General features: G+C 45.1%; 1 protein-coding gene across 1 annotated transcript in view; it reads left to right on the top strand.

The window, feature by feature from the left end:
- Positions 1-2,894, top strand: part of WSCD2 (WSC domain containing 2) — a 117,211-nt gene extending 114,317 nt beyond the window's left edge. Inside the window, exon 9 of the mRNA XM_077765990.1 lies at positions 840-2,894. Coding sequence (XP_077622116.1) covers positions 840-1,192 — 353 coding nt within the window. The 3' untranslated portion in view covers positions 1,193-2,894. The remainder of the gene's footprint in view (positions 1-839) is intronic.
- Positions 2,895-22,843: the final 19,949 nt, after the last annotated feature.

Below are 22,843 nucleotides of genomic sequence, written 5' to 3'. Positions count from 1 at the left end.
GCTGGTGACTGTCCACCCGGCCCACTTCCCCATGGCAAGGTAGTAAACTACAAAAAACAGAAAGCCAGTATATGATAACACAGATAATGTGACTTACACTATACCCCCAGCCCAGTCCATTGGAGACAACATATGGGGGGATTCAAAGGGGGCTTGTGAAGCTCAGAGCCTAGAGAGTCAGGGAAGACCATATCTTAGCTCAGAATAATGACAGGCATAGTAGTAAGTCAACATTTATTGAGCATTTACTGGGTATGGGGCCCCATGCTACAAACCTTACATTTTTTATCCACTTGCCTATACAGAGGCTCTATTATTATCCTGTGAGTAGATCACCAATACTAAACAGGATAATTACTACTACACAGGATAACTTGATGGTTAAAAGCCTAGACTTTGAAGCCAGACTGTTTGGTTTCACATCTTGGCTCTACTGATTATTAGCTATGTGACCAAGAGCAACTGACCTAACCTCTCTGTGCCTTTTTTTCTGTTCAATGAAAGTGATACCTGTCGCACAGAGTTGTGAGGAATAAATTAATAGCTATATTAATATATATGAATACAAATGTATGTGAGGTACAGTGAATACACGTATTTATGGATAAGTCTGTGTGGGTCATACAGTGAGCACCAAACAAGTGTTATCCCCAAAGGCAAGGCGCAGAACATTCTAGGCGGAAGCAGCAGCACGGAGGTGGGAGGAATCAGGACAGTTTGGGGATCTGAAGGATTAATTAAGGGTGTTCCTGTAGATAACTGCATCCACTGCTTCCACCGTCTGACCCTTGTCCTCGGAGCCCCTCCTCCCTCTGACCCGCCCTGCCTCCTCTCCCCAGAGTGGCCAGAATTTGTGAGGAACTACGCCCCCTGGTGGGCCACTCACACGCTGGACTGGCTCAAGTTCGGCAAGAAGGTGCTGGTGGTGCACTTTGAGGACCTGAAGCGGGACCTGTTCGTCCAGCTGGGCCGCATGGTCAGCCTGCTGGGCGTGGCCGTCAGGGAGGACCGGCTGCTGTGCGTGGAGAGCCAGAAGGACGGCAACTTCAAGCGCTCGGGGCTCCGGAAGCTCGAGTACGACCCCTACACGGCAGACATGCAGAAGGTCATCTCCGCCTACATCAAGATGGTGGACGCGGCGCTCAAGGGGAGGAACCTCACGGGCGTTCCTGATGACTACTACCCCAGATGATGCCCCGGGTGGGGAGGGGGCCCCCGGAGTCCCGACCCAGCAGGGATCTCAAGACCCCTAGGGACGTCCCCCCACCCCATCTGTCCTCTCTCTTTGGCTTGGGTACAATCCCCTTGGCTGCTGTTGGCCTTCAGTGAGTTTCCTGCATGACAAAGGAGGCTCGAGGGAAGAGACTGGGCGCTCCCCACCCTATTCACAGCCCCCCTTGGAGACGGAGGGGGCCCCTGGTTTGGAGATGTCTCAGACACATGGACCCTTTGCTGTCTCCTCTGCCCCCACCCCGACCACTCTGGGCCCCACCTGTGGGAGGGAGGGCCAGTGGTGGCCCTGGGACATGGGTGTCCCACTGCAGATATCAAGGACCTTGACTTAAGAGCTGGCTGAAGGGACTGTAGCAAGAGAAAGTGGCCCCAGACTCTTCCCTTCTGGGCTGAGCATTCATGGCCTCTCCCCCCACCTCCCTTCTCAGACCCTCCATCCCCAGAATCACAGGCACTAACACCCAGGCCGCTTAGGCTTGAAGAAAGGCCTCACACAGCCTGGGTGGGGTGCAGAGGCCATGATACTCACAGGACAGTAACTGGCACCACCATGTGGGGGGTGCTGGTGTCATGAGCCCACCCCCTGGTCACAGCGCTCCTGAGAAACCATCGGGGTGGTCGACCACTTCTAGGGCCAGAAGTCTGCCCTTTTCTTCCCCTGCTATAGCCAGAAGGTGACCTTGGGGTTTTTGATGTCACTTCTAGAGCTTCTCAGGTGTCAACAGCCCCCCACCAGGACGGCCACATGCAGAATGTTAACACCGCTCTCTGTTGCGCCCAACACATTGATTGACACTGCCCTCTGACCCCTTCAGTGGGTCCTTTGCTATCCTAGGTGAGAGAGCAGAGTGCGCCCAGTCAGGTGGGGCCCTGTCCAAGAGAGACCCCTACCACCTTCCCAGACCGTTGACCTTCCCTTGGTCATAGCCCGGTGGGGCTGGCCTCCCTTGGAAGGGGAATGGTTCATTTCCTACAGGCACTGCCCCCTTGGTGGTAAGACCTCAAACCAAAGGATTCTCAAGGACCTGGGTCACTAATTACCTTAGAATGCATCCAGGACCCATCCGTCCCCCACCTCGGATACCAGCGGCGTCACATCCAGCCCACACCTGCGCACCTGCCCCGTCCCCTACCACGTAGATGCAAAAGCCATAGGTCGCAGATCTTTGCTATTCTGTCTGGAGCAGCGCCCCAGTCAGCCCCTCTGAAGGCTCGGGGTGCAGGTAAAATTGCTTGTTCCCAAATACCCAAGAGACTATGGAGAAGGCGCGTGTAAAGAGATATATTTTTGTAAGAGGAATGGAACTAACGCGTTCTGCCCCTTGGCCCCTGGCCACGCGAAGAGAAGGGCTTGGGGACTGGGCCTGCGGTTCTCCTCGCTGATCCCCTCAGCAGCGGGATTTGGGCCAATGCAGGGCCCAGCCAGGGGGCCCCGAATGTATTTTGTACCATGTTTCTTCCCCCCAATCCAGGCTAATTTCTAGTCTTTTGAGAAGCAGTCAAGGGCGTGCCCCCCCCACCCGATGAGAGATCAGCGCTCTCTGGGGCGACCCTTGGTCCAAGAGCTGGGCCAGCTCTGCTAGTGGCCACCTTAGGCCACAAGCCTCTGTCTGAAGATTCCTCAGGTCAACACCATCATTAAAAGCGAGTTTTGTTGATTATTCTACCACGTCCTAGAGTGTTGTGTTAAGTCGAGGTCACAAATAGGGGTGTGTGTGTATGTGGAAGAGAAAGATTCTGGGGTGTACAGTTGTGTATCTGTGTAACTAACTGCCGGGGGAGGATGGCAGGCCCCTGTGTGCAAAGTCTGTGCCCACCTGCCCTTCTGTCAGCAGGCCGTATCCCCCGGGAGAATGTGTGCACGCGTGAGAGTGAGCGAGCCCTGAGTGTGGTGCTGTGCACGTGTAGGTACAGAAGGGGAGCTGTTAAGAGCACAAGTGAACAGAAGAGGAGGCTTCTCTGCCTCCTGGAAGGTGGAGTCTCCTTTCCCAAACCTCAGCGGTCCCTGAAGGAGGGCCTGTGTCTTCCGGACTCACAGGACAGGCGCTTCCATGGCGGGATGCTGGTGCCACAAGGCGGTCCCTAGCCAGAGGGAATGACAAGGGTTTGCGTGCTGCCTTGTGGACAGAAAGGGGGACGGGCGTGGTGAACAGAGCTGGGACAGGCAGAGGAAGGGGAAGGAGAGACCTCTCCCCATCATGGGAGGACGGGGAGCTCAGGAGGAGTGGGTGGGGGAGGCCTTTCCCCTCAGTCCTGGGGTCTCTGAAGGAGGGCGGGCGAGGGAGGAGGGTGACGTTTCTCAGGACCAAGGACAGGTCTTTCTCTCCCCGGGGATTTGTGTTGGCTTCAAAATCCTGTGGGGACTCCAGCCCCAGGCTAAACGCTCAGGGCAAGTCTGAGCTGGTCACAGAGCAAGCCCCAGTCCTAGATAGAGTCTGGATAAGAGCCGGATGACATACTGATCCATGGTTCTGTTCTCATATGGATTCCTGATTCCAGCCTCATGTTGAATCCTGGCCCTACCCATCCGGAGTCTTGACCCAGGTCGCCGACAGCACTCTGCCTGTGTCACAGGCGAAGTCCTGACCTCCCCCCCAAGATGAATGCTGTTGGTGTATCTGCACTGAGCCAGAATCTGCCACCGCTTTGATTCTGGTCACAGACCGAGCCCCAGACCTGGTCCTGGATGAGTCTTTTCCCTGGTCACTCTGGGTCCTGACCTTGAACTCCATCTGGGCCCTCATCTGACCTCAGACAGAGCCTGGGTTCTGGTCCCAAGCTGAGCCCTGAAGCCATATGCCAATTTCCTTTCCCTTTTCTGTGATCTGTTCCTCCCTGACGGGAGGGACGGAAACCATGCAGCGTCCAGACTGACGCACTCCTGGACTCTCCTCAGATCTCACAGATACTGTGCCACGCCCCCCTCCCCCCACAGGTCACTGCAGGGCAGGGGGGTGAGGGGGTCCCCCACCCCTTCAGGCCAGAGTGAGACGGCCAGTCAGGCAACTTCCTCTCGGCCCATCTCTGCCCATTTGTAACACACTTCAGCAACACACTTCAGCAACCGTCTTGAAGGGACCAAGGCAACAGTCATTCATTCCCTCGTTTCTTCACTGAGTATTTACTGGGCATCTGTGGTGGGCCAGACCCTCCTCAAGCTTCTAGGGGCTTAAAAAGGAACAAAAAGGACAAAAATCCTTGTCCCTGCAGAGTTTACATTTTACCAGGTACCAAGCAGATACTTGTAAGTGATCGGAAAGCTTTGGAGGAGGGGATTGGAGGGGGCGGGTGGCAAAGAAGGGAAGGGACCTAGGGAGCACGTGACTGACCCCAGGAGGTTATTCTTAACCCCTGTGGACTGAGTGTCACATGCCGATGCCCAGTGACTAGCCGGGACAGGCCCGAGTCCCACAGAGATGATGGCAGAACTGGGCCCATCAGGGACTTCCCCAAAAAGGCCTTCTGCACATCCAGAGTGACGGCACCTGCACATCAGAGGAAGGAAAGCTGGGGGTTCCGGTGGTCGCCCAGTGTAGCGGGCAGGCCTGGACCAGAAGCCGGGACGCCTGGCTCATCCTGCTATCACCCCTAGAAGGACAGGCAGCACCAGCATCTGATGGCAGCTGGGATCTACTGGTTTTTCCAATAATCCAGGAGGCAGCTGCAAACGTGTTCCTGGGGGTCAATGTGGGAGGGGGAGAAGAATGGGGAGGCAAAGGGGATGCTGGGCGGATGGGCAGGTCCCACGGGGACCACCTCCACCCAGAGGCCCAGACCCGTTCTCTCGTGCATCGATTTGTTTCTGGCTGTGTTTCTGCACATGCCCTCCGGCGCTTCATTTTCCTCTTTCTGCTCTTGTTTCCTCCAGCTGCTCATTAAACTTCTTCTGTCTTGTCCTCACTCCCCCACCCCCACTGTTACCCCCACCGCTCTCCCCTGCCCTCCATTTATTTCATCGCCATCTCTTTCTTGATTTCTGCTCCGTCTGTGCCAGCATCTCTCCATCTCTGGATCTCTGTCTTCCTGCCTGTCTCTTGCTCACTCCTCACCCCTGCTGTCCTCTCCTGCTGCTGCCTCCTCCTCCTCTTCCCGGGGAGAGAGGGGGCGACTCTGCTGGATGCAGACACAGTGAGACAAAGTGCTACCCAGGCTGGTAACCAAGGAAGTGGTTTCCTTAGCAACAGAACTGCAGGCCCAAGCTCCACTGGCCGGTCCCTTAGCTGTTACAGTAAGTACGGAGAGGGGGGAGGGGGCGGCAAGCCCGGAGATGAGGGAGTGGGTAAAGACACCGCTGTAGGGATCCTCTTGAGAGGGGACAGTGGTCCGAGACAGGCTCAGTGCCTGTCACTTTGGGGACACTCCAAAATAGGAGAGGTCGGGGCCTGGGGAGGGGTGCAGAGAGAGGCACACAGAGGAAACCCACAGGACTTGGTGACAGACTGGATGTGGGGAGGGGCAGCAACAAAGAAGGCAGAGGGGCCACCAAGGTTCTGCCTGGGCAGGTCCCCGCTGGAGGTCCTGTGACAGACGGGGAACGTGGGCAGAGGAGCAGGTGCAGGAGGGAGAAAAGACGGCAAGCTGACATAGCCCCCTGTTCCCAAGTCTTCACCATCTAGTTGGGGTGAGACCGGGGGAGGGAAGTGGAAATAGGCACACAAATAGCTCCTGCGATTCTCCCTGTAAATTGGTGACGAGGAACACCAGAGAAAAAACGTGACCATGAGGGGGTGAGGCTCAGAGAAGGTCAGCAATCTGCTTGGGTGACACAAAAATTGGTGGCAACACTGGGATTTGAACCTGAGAACAATCCAGAAAGTAGAAGACAGAGAGGGGAGAATATGGAAAGGCAGAGAAAGAGGCACAAAGAAAGAGAGAAACAGCAAGATTTAAATCATTGATTTGCCACTTTTTCCCACTAGGAGAACAAAAACATGTTCAATTTTTGAGAACTGAGGAGGGGGAGGGAGTCAACAATAGTGCCCAGCAGCACAATCGTGGTTGCAGCTATAAATAACTGTCCCCAAAGAAAACACCTGTCAAGATGCATTCACTTCCTGGGAGAGAAATTGTGTCCCTGGTCCAGGTTGATATTTCAGTGGCTCAGGAGGGGGGGGGGTGATGAGGGCGAAGGGCACAAAGTTGATCAAGGCAACACGGAAACCTTGCTCGGCTTTTCCCAAAATGCAATAAAACGTGCAGGCGAGGAGAGACATAAATCTGGATGATAATATCCGTCCCCGCAAAAGCAACATGTTTATTTATCATGTTTGCACGTTTACTATTTCCCCTCAAATTTATAGTCGGCAATCTGCTGGCGCGCAGGGGGAGAAACATGGAAATGAGAACCGGCAGAACATCAGGGAGGAAGAAATGATAAAATATTTATCCCCCCACTCCACCCCCCACGCCCCGCTGCCTTAAATCCAATTTCAAACAAAGGTGGTGATTTATCCGAGCCGGGCCAAGCAGCCCTACTTCAGGCCTCTGACGGCTAATTGAAATGAACAGTCATTATAGAATAGAATGTGGTGTAACAAAATGATATTTGGGTCTTCCGGAGTCATTCGCTAAATGATTATGGGGAATGAACAGTCAGCCGGAAGTGAGAGAGAAGGTCCATCTTGGTGGAGACTACACTTGTGGGTGTTCTAAGTGGGGTGGGGGTGGGGTGATGGGAGTGGGGGCAGGCAATTCCGGGACCAGATTCTCTTCTGTGACCTGGGTTAGCACCCAACCTGTAATCAGTTACGTGGGCTTCCAAAACCCGGAATGCCCAGGCCTGAGGTCAGACTTTCAGAGTCCGCTTCTCCCAGAAGACTCCGCCCAGGAGTGGGTGGGAGGGAGCCTCTGCGCTTGCCGTGAGGCAAAGGTGTGTCTACTGGGGGCTTGTTCACTACCGGCCTCAGTCTGGGCATCACTACAGCAGCAGCTGTATCACTGGCGGCGTCATCTGTGCATCCTGGCTCTTCTGCCTTCTGATCTCTGTACCCCTAGAACTCACTCAGTACCCGGCACATAGTGAGTGTGAAGGAAATGTGGGTGGACTGTCTGAGTAAGTGAATTAACGAATACAGACTGGCTGAGCCACCAGTCATCTGCCAAAGGAGACCTGAGTTGTTCTTATTTCCTTAGCTGCCCTGAACTTTATCTGCAGTAATACTGAATTAATTACTGACCCCCTGCTTGAGTCCCCAAAGCCAATGGCATAGCGTAGCCCACTCCTACTGACTCCTGGGAACCAACTGCATACATCTCCTCAAATGTACACTCTGTGATGTTGCGTTGGGAGCTTGAAACTGTGAGAATATTTACACCGTGGATATTGGCCAATGCTACAAATCAGGCAGGATTGTCTTTTTTTTGTGGTGGCATGGGGTGGGGGTGGGGGTGGCCCAAAGCGCACAGGGGCACACTGCCCTAGGGCTCGTCTTTTCTGTGCCTTTATTCCTACCATCCTTTCTTCCTGGAAAGCCTTTATCTGGCTAGTATCTTTGCCTCCTTAAGATTTGGCTCAGGCCCTTCCTCTTCCAGGAAGCCTCCCCTGATTGCAAAGACCAAATTCAGGTCCTCCTCTAATCCCCTGGATCACAGCATTGGACATGGCCATTGTTGTGAGCCCCCAGGGGTTCTCCCTCCCTCCCTCCCTCCCTCTCTCACCAGGGCATGAGCTCTATTAGGGCAGAAATCACGTCTTCACCTCTGAACACAGACTAGGTAATGAACAAATATTTAGCCAATGGAAGAATGAATAGATCAACCATATTTAACACAATTTACCAACCTCAGCTCTCACAAACTTCGAATGGTTAGAAGGATCCACCCGCCCGGACAATGGCTGATAAGAAAGGGAAATGAGAAACTACTCGCAGCAATAAGAATAGCTAATATTTATTGAGAACTAGTTATTTGCTGGAGTACTAGTTATAGATACACTGTGCTGGGAACTTCACATGTACAATGTCACTGAGTCACGACCAGGACCCTGGGAGGCAGAGACTCAATCTCCCCCTTTTACAATCAGGGAACTGAGGGGTCAAGGAAGGTAAGTAATTTACAAGGTCACACAGCTGGGAAATGACGGAACTGGACTTTGAACTCAGGCGGTCTAGCTTAGGAGTCTGTATATTTAATCACTACACTGCATCCCAGGGGGAGAAATGAGCCCCAGGCCAAGAAGGAAGGGGCAGGTCTAGCAAGACAATAGGGAGAAGACAGGCTGTAGCGCAGGAAAGGAGAGGAAGGTAAACCCTACGAAGAGTTGGCCTTTCTGGGGCTGAGGGTCCGTGGGGTGGAGCAAGGAAACGAGGCTACCCCTGGGGAGGCAGGCAGAGAGAGGGTGCGCCAGCCGACTCTGGGTTCTAAGCAGCAAGGCTGATTTATAGATCCCCATGGCAACTACTAGGCAATAATCTCTTACTCCACAGCTCAGTGATTCTCTAGAAATTCTTTCCTCCTCCCTTCATTGCCACACTCCCCGGCCCTCAGAGGCAAGGTGACAGCTTCTTCCCCAGGAGGAACTGAGAAAGGATGAGCCAAGACCCATTTTTTTTTTTTTTTTTAGGACAGTGGAGCAGGGACACTGGGGTAGCGGGTGGAGGAAAAAGAGAAAGAGGGGCTTAAAACCTCAAAGGTCCAGCCATCAGACTGGGAAGGGACTACGGAAGGCGGTTCTCAGACCACCTTAAAAATATGAAAGCCATCAATTACTTCCCTAGCAAAACGTGAGCACGCACATATACCCACGCACACAGAGTTCCGTATGTAGTTTCAGAGAGGGTGTAGATCCCTTAGGACCTGAAGTAGGAAATTAAAAAATCATCTAATCTAGTGGTTTCCAGATGAGGGCAACGGGATCCTAGCTTTAATCAAAACCGAATGTGATGCCTGCAATAGTGGGGTTCTCATCAGGGGCGATCTTGCACCCCAGGGGATATATAGCAATGTCTGGAGATAGTTTTGGTTGTCACAACAGGGGGAGGGACGGGTGCTACTGGCCTCTACTGGGTAGAGTCCTGGGATGCTGTCCAATGTCCTACAAAGCACAGAACGGCTCTGCCACAACACAGAAGGGTCTGACCACAAATGTTATAGTGCCAAGGTTGACGGTCCCTGGGGTAATATCAAAAAAGGATAGGTGCGCCTGGGGGGCTCAGTCGGTTAACTGCCCGACTTCGGCTCAGGTTGTGATCTCGTGGTTCATGAGTTCGAGCCCCGTGTCTGGGCTCTGTGCTGACAGCTCAGAGCCTGGAGCCTGCTTCGGATTCTGTGTCTCCTTCTCTCTGTCTGCCCCTCCCCCACTCACGCTCTGTCTCTTTCTCCCTCCCTCTCTCTCAAAAATAAACATTAAAAACATTTTTAAAGGGGGAGCTATTTATTCATCATTGACTCATTCATTTATTCATTCAGTGAAGTAGGTGAGGAATGGGATAGAGCTCCTCTGACATCAAACCTGACTCATGTTTGGACTCAGCTGTGTGACCTGGGGCCAGCTGCTAAATATCTGAGTTTTCATTTCTTCATGTCTAAAAATGGAGGTTATTATGATATATAACTACAGGGCTTGCTGTACTGGCACAGGGTGGGTTCTACAGGGGAAGCAAAGAACAAGGGTAATATTCTCTTTATTAGCATGACTGTTGTTAACGGTGTTGGCAAAGATCTCACAAAAGAGGGATTTAATTTGTTGTGTTTTTTTAAAATTTATTTTGAGAGAGAGAGAGAGAAGAGAGAGGGAGAATGTAAGGGAAGGTCAGAATGAGAGAGAGAGAGAGAGAGAGAGAGAGAGAACCCCAAGTAGACTCCACACTGTTAGAACAGAGCCCAACACAGCACTCCATCTCACGAACCCGGAGATCATGATCTGCACCAAAAATCAAGAGTTGGATGCTCAACTAACCGAGCTACCCAAGTTTTGTTTGAAAGAGAGTGAGTGAATGAGAGCAGGGGAGTGGCAGAAGTAGAGAGAGAGAAGCTTAAGGAGGCTCTGTGCCCAGCACAGAGCCTGATCCAGACCGTAAGATCATGACCTGAGCCAAAATTCAAGAGTCAGACACTCAAGTGACTGAGTCACCCAGGCACCCTGAGGGATTCAATTTCTAATAAGTAGGAGATGCCTCCCTCACTGGCTAACCTGAGGGACCAGGGACTGCTAGGGACTGAACACTCCTCCCAAAATGGGTAATCCTAATCTCCAGCATGACGGCATTAGGATGTGCAGCCTTTCAGGTAATTAGGATCAGATTAGGTCATGATGGGATTAATGCCCTTATAAAAGGAGAAAAAGACACTAAATGACTCGACCTCCCTCACTCTCTCCACTAAGCAAGGACCCAGCAAGAAGGCAGAGAGAGGGGCCTTTCCAGTCTCCAGAATCATGAGAAATCCATGCCTGTTGTTTAAGCCTCTCAGTGTATGAGGTTACAGCAGCCTTCAAGGACGTGATTAAGCTGAGAGGGGTCTTGTCTCACTGAAAGCCGAGCACCACAGTGCGGTCACGGGACCATTTCCCCTGCATAGCTTGTAGGCTAGCCCCAAAGTGTAGGAACTTCTCTCATCAGTGTGAAGCAAGGCCCTTGTCACAAGGACGGTCTTGAAGAAGACAGACAGCCCCCTTGCGGGCAGGTCTGGTCTGGCGGTCTGTATAAAACTCCACCTTATAATTACATATCTACACTTCCTACATTCACCAATTAGGACCCCAACATCCATCTTCAGGATGTTTCCTGATTTAAGAAATCTCTGTTGCCTGCCTTTGCGTGGGGTCTCCTCAAAGAGCCTGGAGTGAGGATTTGGGTGCAAGTCATTTAATCAAGAGGCAACCCCTGGGAGCAGAGAAAACAAGAGAAGAAGAAGAAAAGGCCAATGTTAGGTGTATTATTAAGGTCTTGGCTGAGGGCCATGGAGGGGAAGGGAAGGGGCTATTTCACCAGGACCTCCTGAAAAGTATACAGAATGCCTCTCAGGGCCTATCAGCTCTCCACCTTCCGTGGTCAAGGGTTTTCAGCAGGGCTTCAGCCTCCCTTGTAGGAGTCCAAACAAGATGCAGCAGGAATTCATGGCACTAGAGAGACCCAGGGCCCAAAGTAAGGTGTGTAGCACACATTTGAGGCAAGGCAGGAAACAAGGACGCAGACAGGCCTGCACAGAACTGTCTGCAGGAGCCACAATGGATATCGGAAGCGAGCAAACAAGTGCTCTGCACCATGGACATACAATTCCCTTGCTGGGTTCAGATCTCACCTCTGCCAGTGATGACACTCTTCAAGTCCTAGGTTTTCCCTTCTTTTTTTTTTTCTCTCTCTTTTTTTAAATTTTTAACGTTATTTATTTATTTATTTATTATTTTTTTATTTTTTACAAATAGTTTATTGAGCTTTTCCCTTCTTTAAGGTGGAAGTAACAGTACCTATCTCATAGAGCAGCTGGGAGGATGGGAAGAGCTTATGTTTTTTAAAGCATACAGTAGGTACTCAAGAAAGAGGAGGGGTCACCGTTCTCCCTGAGCGGCAGCCCTGGCCCAAAAGTGGTTTTTCTGGGATCTGGAATCTACCTCACTCTTATGAGCCTGTGTGACGTGCTTTCTGCCACAGGGTGAATTCCTAGGAAGCAAAATTGGGGGACTCAGAGGGACTCTGAGACAAAGGGTGGAGGACATATTGGCAGGGCAGGGAGTGGGTTACCAGGAGGCTCTGTAGTGATTAATGTCACAATAAGGATCTTCACGGATGAGCTCATCGGACACATCCCCATCCCCTATCCGTGGCTCACTTCCAAGCCAGTTCCAGCCAACAGGAGCTCAGCTGGAATGGGCTAAAATCTTCCCTTCTCCACTCTTCCAAGTAGAAAAACCACACGAGTACCATGAGTTACATGTGCAGTCAACCCACACATGGACCACAATATTCCTCTTTCCATAAGGAAATACATTCTCCCCCCCACTTTATTATCTTAAAACATGGGGCTCTCCTATCCCTTATTTAATTTTCACACTTTTATTAGAGACACGTACAGAGAAGTAGTTCTCTAGGAAAATATGCCAGTGCAGTATTATGTAGCAGCCAACTTGGCATGGGGGGTGGGGGTCAATAGGAAGGATGGGGAACCGTGATGAACTGGGCATTTTATATCACACTGGTGTTACCAAAAAATCACAGAGTAAGCCACTCAGAATCAGAGACTCCACTAAAACAACCATAAACTTTCAACACCTGATGAAATCAATGCTGGACAAAAATCAAAGCTCAGAAACCTAATCCAAGACTTCCAGCAACCAGAACAATGCTTTGTGAAGAAAACGACTTAAAAACAATGTTTGCATTTTAAGGAAAGGGCAGGGCTCAGGTCTCAGGCTGAGCTATCTGAGCAGACACTTCAGTGACCACACTTGACAAGGAATACCATCTCTATGGGATGGGGGAGGGGGAGTTTGGAAACGTCACTAAACAGACCATTGCAATCCCTGACCATCAAAAGTGTAAACCTTAGGGAAGGGAGGAGAATCTGATTTCCAGAGTTACTGCATTCTAATACTCAAAATGCCCAGCTGTCCACAAAAAAATTACAAAGCATGGAAAGAAACAGGAAAATATGGCCCATCATTCATCATTCATTCATTTGCTTGTTCACTCACTCCTTGGAAATTCTTTGGCTCACAACCTACCCATCACCACACCCTTACTCACTCAGTAGTGAGTTCTATTTACCCAACATACTCCCCAAATGAGTCCAGCCCTCCCTCTGATCCAGGCTGTCCCATAGTACTGAACCCCAGAGTGGCTTTTTCAGCCATTCAGCCTTCATTCCAAATCTCTTCATTCCACCCTCCCTAAATCATGGAACTAAACTTCAGAAAGATCACCTAAACAAGGCCCCACCCTCTCCAGATTTTAGTCACTCCCTCTGCAAAACCAGTGTGCTGAACTGGGTGATCCCCTAAGGATTCAGTCATCCCTGGAATGAGAAGACTAGGGGCATATGCAGGACTTGGAATCACACACACACCAACCTACTGGGGGTACAAGGCCCAGAGTGGGGAAGGGCCCTGCCAAAAGGCACACAATATTTCACACCTACTTTCCCTGATGTCAAAGCTATGAATCAGAGCTTTCACCTACCATGTTCCCTTTCTCTGCATGTTGATGGGCTGAATGAACTGAGGCCACTGTTTTCTGATGGGAGGCTGGCAGGAGACTGACCTGAGAGATAACGTACACACTTCCTCGCCTTGGTTGGCTTTCCTGAAAATCTTTCCCTTGCCTCCCAGGGCTGTGCAAAGTGTTTAATTAATAAACATGCCTTTAAAGCAAGCTAATGTTAAAGAGCAATGTTTAAGAGCCAATTATTGTTATCATAGGCCACTTTCCATCTCATTAAATGCATGGATTTGGTAATTGTTAGCTAATTCCCAAGGAGAAACCAGAAGCTCCTCAGGTGTTAGGATTGCATCTTTCCCCAATAATAGACCCAGTTTCCAAGCCACGGGGTGGTAGGTTGGTTGGTCTCAGAGCCCAAATAAGGAGTTCAGTAGAAAGTGTATAGGCTGTGCCTTCACCTTTCCAGTTTCAAGTCCCAGCTCTGCCACTTACTTCCCTGATGTGTGGCATTAGGATTGTTGTTTCCTATCTTTGAGCATGTGTTTATGTGTTTTCTAGATCTAGAAAAGGAAACAAATGAATGTAAAGCATCTGACCCATTGAAGGGATTTAATTATTGTTGTCAATATTAGTATTTTCTTTACCATGAGCTCAGTGCTTTCTCTTCTTTTGGTCACTTTTATTGAAATATATTTTACATACAACAAAATTTGCCATTTTGAGGTATAGGAGCTGATGAATTTTAATACTCATGAAATAATCATGACTACCATCACTTTCATGCCATAGAACATTACCATTTCCTCAAAAAGTTCTTTCATGCCCTTTGCAGTGTGCCTCCCCTCACAACCACTGGTTTGCTTTCTATCATTATAATTTTCCAGAATTTCATATAAATGGAATCATAAATCTCTCTTCTTTCAGCTAACTTAATGTTTTTGAGATGTTTCCATATTGTTGCATTATCAGTATCAAGAGTTCAGTCCTTTCCATTGCTTAGTAGTACTCCATTGTATGGACATACCACTTTTTTTTTTTTTTATGAGTGGTTACTTACTTTTTATTGAGATATAATTGAAAAACATTATATCAGTTTCAGGTTCACTTTTTTTTTTTAACTCATTCACCAATTGATAGCAATTTGATTTCTTTACAGTTTAGAGTTAATTATCAGTAAAGCTGCTATAAATGTTGACATACAGGTCTTTGTGCTGATATAAGTTTTCATTCTCTTGAGTAAATACCTAAGAGTGGAACTGTTGCTGGATCACAAATGGATGTTTAACTTTATTTTAAAAACTGCCAAACTGTTTCCCAAAAATGTTGTCCCAGTTTGTATTTCTACCAGCAGTATAGAACTCACATCCTCACCAATCTTTGGTATTGTCTGTCTTCTTACTTTTAGATACCCTACTGGGTGTGAGTGGTAGCTTACTGTGGTTTGAATTTGCATCTCTCTAATGGTGAATGATGTTGTGCATCTTTTCATGCACTCACTAGCTCTAAATTTTCTTTGCTAAAGCAAATACTATGCTTCTTTACTGCAGGACCTCTTTTTCCTAAAGCCTCTACTTTCAAGAGCAAGAGATATAGCTGACTTTCTTAATATATAGAAGCAGATACAGAAAGTTGGACAACATGAGGAGACAGAGGTACAAATCCCAAATGAAAGAATGGGACAAAATCATAGCAGGAGAGCTAAATGAAATAGATAAGCAATATGCCTGACAGAATATAAAATAGAGTATCTAAAGATACTCACTAGACTTAAGAGTGGAGAATCTCAGGGAGACTGTCAACAAAATGATAGAAAATATAAAAAGGAATCAGAGACTAACTCAATAAGTGAAATTAAAAATACATTAGAGGGAATAAATAGTAGAGTAGAGGAAGCATAAAAATGGATCAGTGAGCTAGAAGACAGAGTAAAGGAAATCAAGAAAGCAGATCAGGAAAAAGACAAAAGAATAGGGGGGCACCTGGGTGGCTTAGTCGATTAAGTGTCTGACTTTGGCTCAGGTCATGATCTTGCAGTTGATGAGTTCGAGCCCCAATATCAGGCTCTGTGCTGACAGCTCAGAGCCTGGAACCTGCTTTGGATTCCATGTCTTCCTCTCTCTCTGCCTCTCTCCCCTCACACTCTGTCTCTCTCAAAAATACATTAAAAAAAAAGAAAACAGAATAAAAAATGAAAATAGATTAAAGGAACTCAGTGACACCATCAGTGTAATAACATTTACATTATAGAGATCTCAGAAGGAGAAGAGAGAGAATAGGGGAAAGAAAGTTTATTTGAATAAAAACAGCTGAAACTTCCCAAATATGAGGAAGGAAAACAGACATCCAGATCAAGGAGGCACAAAGAGCCCTCAACAAAAATCAACCCAAGGAGACCCACTCCAAGGCATAATAAATGGCAAAAGGTAGTGATAGAGAATTTTAAAAGCAGCAAGAGAAAAGAAAATAGTTACATTTAAGGGAAACCCCAAAGGCTGTCAGCTGATTTTTCAGCAGAAACTTTGCAGGGCAGAAGGGAGTGGCAAGATATATTCAAAGCACTAAAAGGAAGAAACTTGCAACCAAGAATATTCTAACCAGCTACACTATCATTCAGAATAGAAAGAGTTTTCCCCAAACAAAAGTTAAAGGAATTCATCACCACTAAATCAGCCTTACAAGAAATGCTAAAAGGGATTCTTTGAGTGATAAGGAAAGACCAAAAGCAGGGGTAAGAAAAGTAGGAAGAGCAAAATCAGGAAAACTAAATGTATCTATAAAAATCAGGCAGGTGATTCACAAAATAAAAAGGTGTAAAATATGACACTGTATACCTAAAACATGTGTGTTGTGGTGGGGAGGAGTAAAAATTTAGTACTTCTAGAATGGGTTCAAATTTAAGCAACCATCAACTTAATATAGACTACTATATACATAGGATATTATATATAAACTTAATGGTAACCAAATTAAAAACCTGTAATTAATATATATATATACATATATATGCAATATATATATATATACATATATATGCAAAAAATAAAGAGAAAGGAATCTAAGTACATAACTAGTGAAAGCCATCAAACCACAAGAGAATAGATCAAGAGAACAAACAGAACTACAAAACAACCATGAAACAAATAACAAAATGCCAGTAAGTACATACACATCAATAATTACTTTGTAAATGGACTAAACATTCCAATCAAAAGACATAGGGTGATGGAATGGATAAAAAAAAAAGACCCATATATATGCTGACTATAAGAAATTCATTTCAGACCTCAAGACACATGCAGATCGAAAGTGAGAGGATGCAAAAACATTTATCATGCAAATGGAAGTGAAAAGGAAGCTGGGGTAGCAATACTTACATTAGACAAAATAGATTTTAAAATAAAGACTGTAACAAGAGACAAAGAAGGACACTGCATACTCATAAAGGGAACAATTCAATGGAGATGTAACAATTGTAAATATTTTTGCACCCAACGTGAAAGCACCCAAATACATAATGCAGCTATTAACACACATAAGGAAGAAATCAATAGGAATACAATAATAGTTGGGGACTTTAACATCCCAGTCACATTAATAGATAATTCAAACAGAAATCAACAAGCAACAGTGGCTTGGAATGACACATTGGACCAGATGAATCTAACAGATATATTCAGAACATTCCATACCCAAACAGTGGAAAATACATTCTTTTCAAGTGCACATAGAACATTCTCCAGAATAGATTACATGTTAGGCCACAAAACAAGTCTCAACAAATTCAAAAAGATTAAAATTATATCATGCATCTTTTCTGACCACAACACTATGAAACTAGAAATCAACCACAAGAAAAAAATCTGGAAAGAACACAAATACATGGAGGAATCTAAGCATATCAGCAGCACAGCACGCTACCAAGCAATGAATAGGTCAGCCAAGAAACCAAAGAGGAAATTTAAAAACTACACAGAGACAAAAGAAAATAAAACCACAAGGGTCCAAAATCTTTGGGATGCAGCACAAGCATTTCTAAGAGGGAAGATAATAGCAATACAGACCTACCTCAAGAAGAAATAAAAATCTCAAGTAAACACTTAACCTTACACCTAAAGGAGCTAGAAAAAGAACAAAAACCTCAAACCAGTAGAAGGATAGAAATAATAAAGATTGGAGCAGAAATAAATGAAATACAAACTGAAAACACACACACACACACACACACACAAACAGATCAGTGAAACCAGGAGCTTATACTTTGAAAATATCAACAAAATTGATAAGTCTCTAGCCAGAGTCATAAAAAAAAAAGGACTCAAAATCAGAAATGAAAACAGAGAAGTAGCAACTACCACCACAGAAATACAAAGGATTATAGGAGTATATTATGAAAAATTATGTGCCAACAAGTTAGACAATCTAGAAGAAATAAACTCCTAGGACATGTCATTTCCCAAAACTGAATCATTAATAGATAATTTGAACAGATGATTACTAGCAATGAAATTCAATCAATAATAATAATTTAAAAACTCTCAGCAACAGAAGTCTAGGACCAGTTGGCCTCATGGGTGAATTATACCAAACATTTCAAGAAGATTTAATGCCTATTCTTCACAAACTAGTCCCAAAAATAGAAGAGGAAGGAAAGTTTCCAAATTCATTCTATGAGGCCAGCATTACCCAGATAAGAAAAACAGATAAAGACACTACAGAAACAACCAAACAAACAACAAAAAACCCCACTACAGGTCAATATCTCTGATGAACATAGATGCAAAGTTCCTCAAAAAATATTAGCAAACCAAATCCAGCAATATATGTTTAAAAAACATTCACCACAATCAGGTGGAATTTATTCTTGGGATGCAAGTATGGTTCAATATTCACAAGCCTATCCATGTGATACATCACATCAAGAAGGGAAAGGACAAACACCATATCATTTCAATAGATGCAGAATAAGCATTTGATGAAGTACAACCTCCATTCCTGATAAAAATCTTTAACAAAGTAGGCTTAGAGAAAACATACCTCAACATAATAAGGCCATATATGAAAAATTCAGATACTTGATGGGAAAAACTGAGAGCTTCCCCCTAAGATACAGAACAAGACAAGGATGTCCACTCTACCACTTTTATTCAACACAGTACTGGAACTCTTAGCTACAGCAATCAGACAAGAAGTAAAAGGCATCCAAGTTGCTAAGGAAGAAGTAAAATTTTCACTCTTTGCAGATGACATGATAAGATATACAGAAAGCCCGAAAGACTCCACACACACACAAAACACATTACTAGAACTATAAATGAATTCAGTAAAGTCACAGGATACAAAATCAATATACAGAAATCTGTTGCATTTCTACATACTAGTAATGAAGTAGAAAAAGAAATTAAGAAGACAGTCCTATTTACGATTGCACCAAAACAAAACAAAACAAAACAAAACAAAAACCCACCTAGGGAAAAGGTAAACAAGGATGTAAAAGACCTGTACTTTGAGGGGCGCCTGGGTGGCTCAGTCGGTTAAGCGGTTAAGCGTCTGACTTCGGCTCAGGTCATGATCTTACAATTCATGAGTTCAAGCCTCACATCAATCTCTGTGCTGACAGCTAGCTCAGAGCCTGGAGCCTGCTTCTGATTCTGTATCTCCTTCTCTCTCTGACCCTCCCCTCCTCACGCTGTCTCTCTCTCCATCAGAAATAAATAAAACATTAAAACATTTTTAAAAAAAGACCTGTACTTTGAAAACTATAAAACATTGATGAAAGAAATTGAAGATGACACAAACAAATGGGAAGATATCCCATGCTCATGGATTGGGAATATTGTTAAAATGTCCATACTACCCAACACAATCTACAGATTTAATGCAATCAACCCCTATCAAAATACCAATAGCATTTTTCACAGAACTAGATTAATCCTACAATTTGCATGGAGCAAAAAGAGACCTCAAATAGGTAAAGCAATCTTGAAAAAGAAGAACAAAACTATAAGTATCACAATCCCGGATGTCAAGATATACTGCAAAGCTGTGTAATCAAAACAGTATGTCACTGGCACAAAAATAGACACACAAATCAATAGTGTGAAATAGAGAGCCCAGAAATAAACCCACAATTATATGGTCAATAGATCTCTGACAGAGGAGGCAAGAATATGCAATGGGTAAAAGACAGTCTCTTCAACAAATGGTGTTGGAAAAACTGGATAGCTACATGCAAAAGAATGAAATTGGATCACTTTCTTACACCATACACAAAAATAAACTCAAAATGGATTAAAGATCTAAATGTGTGATCTGAAACTATAAAAATCCTAGAAGAGAGCATAGGCAACAATTTCCCTGATGCTGGCTGTAGAAACAGTTTTCTAGGAAGGTCTCCTAAGGCAAGGGAAACAAAAACTATTAGGACTATATCAAAATAAAAAACTTCTGCACAGCAAGGGAAACTGCTAACAAAATAACCTACCAAGTAAAAAAAGTGATTTATAAATGATATGTCTGATAAGGGGATAATAACCCCTTATTAAATAATAAAATAATATTAAATAAAATATATAAGGAACTTATACAACACAAAAAAAAAAAAAACACACACCCCAATCCAATTAAAATGAGCAGAAGACATGAACAGACATTTCTCTAAAGAAGACATACAGAAGGCCAACAGACATATTAAAACATGCTCAACAACACTAATCATCAGGGAAATGTAAATCAAAACCACAAGATGCCACCTCAGACCTGTCAGAATGGTTACAGTAAAAAACACAAGAAACAAAAAGTTTTGGCAAGGGTGTGGAGAAAAAGGAGCCCTTATGCCCGGTTGGTAGGATTGTAAACTAGTGCAGCCACTGTGGAAAACAGTATGGAGGTTTCTTAAAAAAAAAATTATAACTAGAATTACCATATGATTCAGTAAGTCCACTCCTGGATATTTATCCAAAGAAAATGAAAACACTAATTCAAAAAGATATATGCACCCCCTATGTTTACTCCAGCATTATTTACAACAATCAAGATGTGGAAACAATCCAAATGTCCATTCATATATGAACAAGTAAAGAAAATGTGGGATTTATACACACACACACACCCACACACACAGACACACACACACCGCTGAAATATTAGCCAAAAGAATGAGATCTTGCCATTTGCAACAACATGGATGGATCTAGAGGATATAATGCTAAGTGAAATAAGTCAGAGAAAGACAAATACTATATGGTTTCACTCATATGTGGAATTTAAGAAACAAAGACAAAAGAGAAACAAAAAACAGACCCTTAACTGTAGAGAAAAAAAAACTGGTGTTTTCCAAAGGGGAGGTGGGTAGATATAGGTTAAGGGAATGAAGAGTAGTACATTTATTGTGATGAGCACAGAGTCATGTATGAAATTGTTGAGTCACTATATTGTACACTTGAAACTAATATAACACTGCATGTTAATTATACTAGAATTTAAAATAAATAATCTGCCCTTTTAAAAAATTGTGTTGTCTTCTTATCAGTGAATATAAGCATTCTTTATATAGTCTAGGCTTTACTTCAAATGTCTGGCTTTCCTTTTCATTTTCCTAACATGATCTTTGAAGGGGAAAAATTGTTCATTTTAATAAAGCCCAATTCATCAGTTCTTCTGTTTTAGTTTGTATTTCTTGCATCCGGTTTAAGAAATCTTTGTGTAAATTCCACATGCTCTTATGAACTCGGGCGTATTGAGAATGAATTCCTACCATCTTCCATGAATACCACTGTCTATTTCCTCCATCCTCCCCCCTCCAATTCCTCCTGCTTGACTGGACTTCATGCTTTGCATTTTGTCCCTCCAGCCTACCTCACCCCAACCATAATAACACATCTGCACTCAATCTCATCCCCTCTCCTAGCTGGTAGACGGCTTGCTTATCTTTTACTAGATGTGTAATTATCATTGTGTGTGTGTTAGTAACTTAGACACCTTTTCAAAGGGACCTGCAAAAGCAAGATCCTTATTCCAAGAGAATGGTGCTCATGGAAGCATTGTTTGCCAGCCATCACAAGAGACTGATGGGAGCTACTTGGATCTTCTCCTGATGCTAAATTACACAATGTGTAGGGGTTCTTTGGTGAAGCCTGACTCTGTACTTGGGAATTAGCATCAAATCAGTAAAAAGTTTTGCATTGACAAATCAGTTTAAAGCTAGTAGCTTGTTGATTTCATGGCTGTTGCCCTCATTGGTACTACTGGGTCTTCAGACTAGATTTCATAATCTGAATGTTGTTTCCAACACTAGGATGGGTTAGAAGCACCTGATCACACTACCTTTATTGTTGACCAGCCTGTAGTTTCCAATACTGTTTTAAGTTCAGATCTCCTTTAATGATTTCAGACATACTCAAGGGTTATTTCCTAGCTTCATTTTGTACACAAGCAAAGTGAGGACCAATGCTTGCCCAAGGTCAGACAGCCAGATCTTAGTCATGAACCACTGATCTTCACTCTCCTCCTGATAATGATGACCTGGAGAGCCAAAATGAATAGTTCTCTTACTTTGTACAGGAACTGTTTTAAGTGTTTTACATGCTTTGTTTTACTTTTATTGGTCAAATACTGCCTCAATAATGCTGCATAGAAAATAGCCCCAAAACTCAGTGATTTGATACAGCAATCATTTATTCTCATGAGTCTAGGTGTGGGCAGCAACTTGGCAGGGATAGACTGGACTCCAGACTCTGCGTTCCAGACTGAAGGTTGAGTTCAAATTTGATTCTATAGGTTTACTCCAGAGCCCAAGATGAAGAGAAAGCAACTACCTAGGGGAAGCTCTGCTCATGGTAATGACAGAAGCACAAGAGAGTGTTTCTAACATATTTGTTGTCTCTGTTGACATCACATAAGCTAACATTCCATAGGCTTAACAAGCCATATTGTCAAGCCCAGGTCAAGTGGTGGGCTTTGACTCTTGCAGAATTAAATGCCAAGTTTCGTAGCATGCAAGCCAGTAGGAATGAAGAATCAGGCCAATAATTCAATATACCTTTCCATTTAATCTTGAGAACTCTAGGAGTTAGACACTATTATGATTTCTGTTTTACTGATGAGAAACCGAGGCAGAGTCAAGCAGTAATGGGAGAGATGGCAAAATTGCACTCAGATATTCTAACCCCAGACTCAAGCTGTTAACCATTGAACCATCTCAATGAAATGGTGCCCTACACAGAGGGAAATTAAACAACAGGTTGGTTCTCCACAGGCTGTGCTGTGGGCACACCAGATCCACACAGTGGGATGTGCTCTGTCCATGGTTCTGAAACCTCATTTATGCTGAGTAACCACTGTTTCTCTAGAGTCTCCTGTAACTTCAAGCCAAACCCCTGGGAATTTTAATCCAGATGAAAGGAGAGAGAATGAAAGACATGAATAAAAACAAGATGCATAAATGCATACAGGCAGACAGTTTCCTTCAAAGACTGACCAAGCGAAGGTAGACTTTTGTTTGGACAAACATTTCAAGTGGT

Source organism: Crocuta crocuta, unplaced genomic scaffold (genome assembly GCF_008692635.1).
Source record: "Crocuta crocuta isolate KB4526 unplaced genomic scaffold, BGI_CrCroc_1.0 scaffold339, whole genome shotgun sequence".
NCBI lineage: Eukaryota > Metazoa > Chordata > Mammalia > Carnivora > Hyaenidae > Crocuta > Crocuta crocuta.
Note: the sequence above shows the minus strand (reverse complement) of the source record. Positions and strands in the feature narration are given on the sequence as shown.